Consider the following 6,000-nt stretch of genomic DNA (forward strand, 5'->3'; position numbering starts at 1 on the left):
TCCACAGTTGTGAGCCCCTTGGACCACTGTTGCAAGATTGATGGGGGCTGCCGACACGGTCCCTGTCGTGAGCCCTGGCAGTACAGTGATTGTTTGGTTATCACCATTAGCCAAAGTAGCATGTGCAGAAATGCCTTCCGCACCAAGGTGTCACAGATGATGGTCTTAGTGTCCACTGAGACAATTGACACAATATTCAGACAGTGTCCAACTGCTTCTGCTGTTGGACTACAGTCCATTTGTCCTCTTTCTGCTCGCAAGCTCAAAGGCAGATTTTAAAAGAGAAAGAAAGAAAGAAAGCTTTCAGGACATGCTGTAACTGAAGTTGTTGCTGTTTTGTTCCTTGCAGCTGATGCTGTGTGGGATGCAGGAAATAGACTTAGCCGACTGGCAGAAAAACACCATCTACAGACATTACACCAAGAACAGCAAGCAGATTCACTGGTTCTGGCAGGTATGGACACAGTCTTCATCCCGACTCTGACAGACTGTCTACGTGTGGACATGTGCTTGTATTTGCAAACACACAGAGCAGAGCCACTGCTCTGGTCAATGATCAGCACTGTGACTCAGTGACACGTTGGGAAAGATTGGTGCTGTGACTCAGTGACATGTTGCGAATGATCAGTGCTGTGACTTGGTGACACATTGTGACTCGGTGACACATTGTGACTCAGTGACACATTGTGACTCAGTGACACATTGGGAATGATCAGTGCTGTGACTTAGTGACACATTGTGACTCGGTGACACATTGTGACTCAGTGACATGTTGGGAATGATCAGAGCTGTGACTTAGTGACACATTGGGAAAGATTAATGTTGTGACTCAGTGACATGTTGGGAATGATCAGTACTGTGACTTGGTGACACATTGTGACTCGGTGACACATTGTGACTCAGTGACACATTGGGAATGATCAGTGCTGTGACTTGGTGACACATTGTGACTCGGTGACACATTGTGACTCAGTGACACATTGGGAATGATCAGTGCTGTGACTTAGTGACACATTGTGACTCAGTGACATGTTGGGAATGATCAGTACTGTGACTTGGTGACACATTGTGACTCAGTGACATGTTGGGAATGATCAGTACTGTGACTTGGTGACACATTGTGACTCGGTGACACATTGTGACTCAGTGACACATTGGGAATGATCAGTGCTGTGACTTAGTGACACATTGTGACTCGGTGACACATTGTGACTCAGTGACATGTTGGGAATGATCAGAGCTGTGACTTAGTGACACATTGGGAAAGATTAATGTTGTGACTCAGTGACATGTTGGGAATGATCAGTGCTGTGACTTGGTGACACATTGTGACTCGGTGACACATTGTGACTCAGTGACACATTGGGAATGATCAGTGCTGTGACTTGGTGACACATTGTGACTCGGTGACACATTGTGACTCAGTGACACATTGGGAATGATCAGTGCTGTGACTTAGTGACACATTGTGACTCGGTGACACATTGTGACTCGGTGACACATTGTGACTCAGTGACACATTGGGAATGATCAGTGCTGTGACTTAGTGACACATTGTGACTCGGTGACACATTGTGACTCAGTGACATGTTGGGAATGATCAGAGCTGTGACTTAGTGACACATTGGGAAAGATTAATGTTGTGACTCAGTGACATGTTGGGAATGATCAGTACTGTGACTCGTGACACATTGGGAAAGATTGATGCTGTTACTCAGTGACATCTTGGGAATGATCAGTACTGTGAATTGGTGACACATTGGGAAAGATTGATGCTGTGGCTCATTGATACGTTGGGAACAAGTGGTTCTGTGACTCTTGGGGAGTAGGAGGAGCTGTGACTGAGTGACGTGTTTAGAACAAGCGGCTCTAAATGTTTGTGGCGCTGTCCGTGTGACCAAACGATTGATGGTGATAAAATGGTCTGGATCAGCAGACAGAGTGATGTTTGGGAGTGTTTTCTGATTGGTCAAACCCAAAGTCTCTGGTCTGACTGTGCCCACGTGTGATGTCCTGCAGGTGGTGAAGGAGATGGACAATGAGAAGAGGATCCGTCTCCTTCAGTTTGTCACTGGAACCTGTCGGCTCCCTGTTGGTGGCTTTGCTGAACTCATAGGTCAGTTTTCCAAACATTAACAGTCCAAACTGAAGATCGCCTCCTTTGGAACGTTGTTTTTTCTGATACTTGTAAAGTCTTAGAATTGATCTGCAAATTTTAATAAAATATAAAGCAGAAAAACTGGAGTGTCAGTAGAAAAAATGCCTAATGAGTAATGACTATAAAGCTACTCCCCTCCACACCTATGTGAAGTGGTTTTGCATTTCTTCACTTTGTTTAGTTTGAATGTTTTTCATGTTAAGTGTGGTTTGCCCTCCAACTCAAACTCTCACTTTCAAGTATGAATAAAAGTTTCAGTGGTTACAGTTTAATGCTTTCTTACCCCTGCAGGAAGTAACGGTCCCCAGAAGTTCTGCATCGACAAAGTGGGGAAGGAGGCTTGGCTTCCAAGAAGCCACACATGGTAAGCTGTAAAGTTATGTTTCTTTGTTTAATTGTGTACTTTATATCATGGAATGGCATTAAAATGGTATTACAAACGATTACTCATGGGTTCCCAGTCCTGTTGTCAACCAATCAACAGCTAGCAGTCACCTGACTGCACACAAGATATAAAGCCTTCAGGTCAGGGTTTTCTGAGGCCCAGCACTGGGAAACCGAGGTACAGTGCAAAGTATTCACAGCACTTCACATTTTCCACATTTTATCTTACAGCCTTATTCCAAAATGGAGTAAATTCATTTTTCCCTCAAAATTCTACTCGCAGCACCCCATAATGACAACATCAAAAAAAAGGATTTTCTTTTTTTAATTTTTGCAAATTGCCTTTTGCTCAACACTTTGTTGATGCAGCTTTGGCAGCAATTACAGCCTCAGGTCTTCTTGAATATGATGCCACAAGCTTGGTGCACCTATCTTTGGGCAGTTTGGCCCATTCCTCTTTGCAGCACCTCTCAAGCTCCATCAGGTTGGATGGGGAGCATCGGTGCACAGACATTTTCAGATCTCTCCAGAGATGTTCAGTCAGATTCAGGTCTGGGCTCTGGCTGGACCACTCAACGACATTCACAGAGTTGTCCTGAAGCCACTCCTTTGATATCTTGGCTGTGTGCTTAGGGTTATTGTCCTGTTGAAAGATGAACCGTCGCCCCAGTCTGAGGTCAAGTGCACTCTGGCGCAGGTTTTCATCCAGGATGTCTCTGTACATTGCTGCATTCATCTTTCCCTCAATCCTGACTAGTCTCCCAGTTCATGCTGCTGAAAAACATCCCCACAGCATGATGCTGCCACCACGATGCTTCACTGTAGAGATGTTGCCTGGTTTCCTCCAAACATGACACCTGGTAAAGAGTTCAATCTTTGTCTCATCAGCCCAGAGAATTTTGTTTCTGCTGGTCTGAGAGTCCTTCAGGTGCCTTTTGTCAAACTCCAGGTGGGCTGCCATGTGCCTTTTACTAAGGAGTGGCTTCCGTCTGGCCACTCTACCATACAAGCCTGATTGGTGGATTGCTGCAGAGATGCTTGTCCTTCTGAAGGTTCTCCTCTCTCCACAGAGGAATGCTGGAGCTCTGACAGAGTGAGCATCGGGTTCTTGGTCACCTCCCTGATTAAGGTCCTTTGGCCCCGATTGCTCAGTTAAGCGGGTGGGGCAGCTCTAGGAAGAGTCCTGGTGGATCTGAACTTCTTCCATTTACAGATGATGGAGGCCACTGTCCTCATTGGGACCTTCAAAGCAGCAGAAATGTTTCTATCCCCTTATACAGATTTGTGCCTCCAGACAATCCTGTCTCAGAGGTCTACAGACGATTCCTTGGACTTCATGTTTGGTTTGTGCTCTGACTGTCAACTGTGGGACCCTATGTAGACAGGTGTGTGTCTTTCCAAATCATGTCCAATCAACTGAATTTACTCCAGGTGGACTCCAATTAAGCTGTAGAAACATCTGATGATCAGGAAACAGGAGGCACCTGAGCTCAATTTTCAGATTCATGGCAAAGGCTGTAAATACTTATGTACATGTGATTTATTCATTTTTTATTATTAATATAATTTGCAAAAATCTAAAACAAAACTTTTTTCACAGTGTCATTATGGGGTATTGTGTGTAGAATTTTGAGGAAAGAAAATTAATTTAATCCATTTTGGAATAAGGCTGTAACATAACAAAATGTGGAAAAAGGGAAGTGCTGAAGACTTTCCGGATGCTCTGTCAGTTAAAGTGACTGGCAGGGAAACTTTGTTCCTTATCTCCTCCACACCAGTTCTCAGTCACCTCTCACGGCAGCAGTTTGGCCAGTGTTTCCTCCGTAACAGTGTCGCTTTTCTCACCAGTGACTCCGTCTACGTTAAGCCCACGCTTTTTCAGATCCTCGGCTGCTTGTGTCACACTGTAGATTGGAAACATATTCCATGTTCCTTCCAAACCTTCCTAATCAGATCATATTCACTGCCTTCACCGCTTCCCAAATCCAGTCCAAGCTTTTATTTATTTATTTATTTTTTTTTGCCTTCATCTTGTGGCATTTCACCGTCTCCAAACTCTTTCTCCACATCTCGTCCAGCAACGTTTTGTGTCTGTTCGGTTCTTTTGGGTTTGTCTCTGCTCATCTGTATAACTGAGTAAATGTTAAATTAAATGAATTATATCAAATTAAGTGAGGAGTTTTAATCTGATATCAGAGCTCTGGAACTACGCTGTCATCTCAGCTGGCGGGTCACCGGACGTCCTACCAGGACTTAGTTTGAACAGTGGAAAGAATTCCACTGTTACAGAGGAGACGAGGTTCACACATGCTGCCCGACATCTCAACAAACAGGGTCACAGATGGACCAGGCCAGGGGACCTGCGCTGAACTGATGTCCCGCCTCGTGGGAGCGGTGCCTCGAGGTTTCTTCCCAAACAAACACCAGAGGGATTTTTTATTCTGCTTTGAATGAAGTCTCTGAAACACTTTTATGTCTCTGCTCCTCTTGCAGTTGACTCTGTTTGTGATTGTCTTCAAGTTGAACTTGTGCATGATCTTTCCCATTTCTCCATAGCTTCAACCGTCTGGACCTGCCGCCCTACAGAAGTCTGGAGCAGCTCCGAGAGAAACTCCTGTTTGCCATCGAGGAGACGGAGGGATTTGGACAGGAGTGACCCGGGACATCCTGCAGACATTCACACAGCGGGAATCACAGCGCAAATTAATCAGCCGTCCACTCACCTGCGGGCCTGGATTTGGGGGGGGGGGGGTCATGAATCTAGACGCAGGCTGTTGTAAGTGGGCATGGTCAGAGCTTCTCATCCACCCTGTCAACCTGACTCACACCTCAGAATCACAACCGACAAATCCAACATCTTACACGTACGAGACAAACTGTTGTATCTCTGATAGAGGCCAGCAGGATGTGATTTTTTTTTTTCTCTCATAATTGTGAAATTTCTCCTGTACATAGATAAAATAAATGAGATTTAAATCTTGAACAGTTTGTTGTGTGTCTTTGAAGAGCTGCATGAATCTCTGTGGAGCTTGGCAGCAGCAGTCTTACAGCCCTCTGCTGGTACAGCGACTGATGGAGAGTTACGTCCGGGAGCGTGAGTTCTGTGCACGGAAATTACGTCACGTTTTCTTCAACTTGTAAACAATATTCACCCATTAAAGGGGGGCCACAGTGATTAAACTGATGAGAATGCTCAAGTGAATGAAGAGGACATGAGCAGTCCTGCCCCTGGTACCACAGTGCCGGAACAAGTGACGACACCTCATTCATTCATTCTTTTTCTACTCCCAGTTATTCCCGTTACGGGTCATAATAGTTCAGCTGGTGTTTTTTGAACATTTTATTAAAATAACGGGTCAACCTGCACCAATAAGACTCACCTATAGCAACGCTACACCTGGCGTCCACTTGCACATTGAACGTTGGGTCCATCCGTGGACCAGCAGCCCTGGAGCAGA

At 45.2% G+C, this 6,000-nt stretch overlaps 1 protein-coding gene across 3 annotated transcripts in view; it reads left to right on the plus strand.

The window, feature by feature from the left end:
* wwp2 (WW domain containing E3 ubiquitin protein ligase 2) overlaps positions 1-5,525 on the plus strand; it is a 236,231-nt gene extending 230,706 nt beyond the window's left edge. For all 3 annotated transcript variants that reach the window (XM_034175700.1, XM_034175703.1, XM_034175701.1), the window contains 4 exons: positions 350-454; positions 2,020-2,116; positions 2,450-2,522; positions 5,099-5,525. In XM_034175700.1, coding sequence (XP_034031591.1) covers positions 350-454; positions 2,020-2,116; positions 2,450-2,522; positions 5,099-5,198 — 375 coding nt within the window. In that variant the 3' untranslated portion in view covers positions 5,199-5,525. The remainder of the gene's footprint in view (positions 1-349; positions 455-2,019; positions 2,117-2,449; positions 2,523-5,098) is intronic.
* Positions 5,526-6,000: the final 475 nt, after the last annotated feature.

This window comes from Thalassophryne amazonica, chromosome 8 (genome assembly GCF_902500255.1).
Source record: "Thalassophryne amazonica chromosome 8, fThaAma1.1, whole genome shotgun sequence".
In the NCBI taxonomy this organism is placed as follows: domain Eukaryota; kingdom Metazoa; phylum Chordata; class Actinopteri; order Batrachoidiformes; family Batrachoididae; genus Thalassophryne; species Thalassophryne amazonica.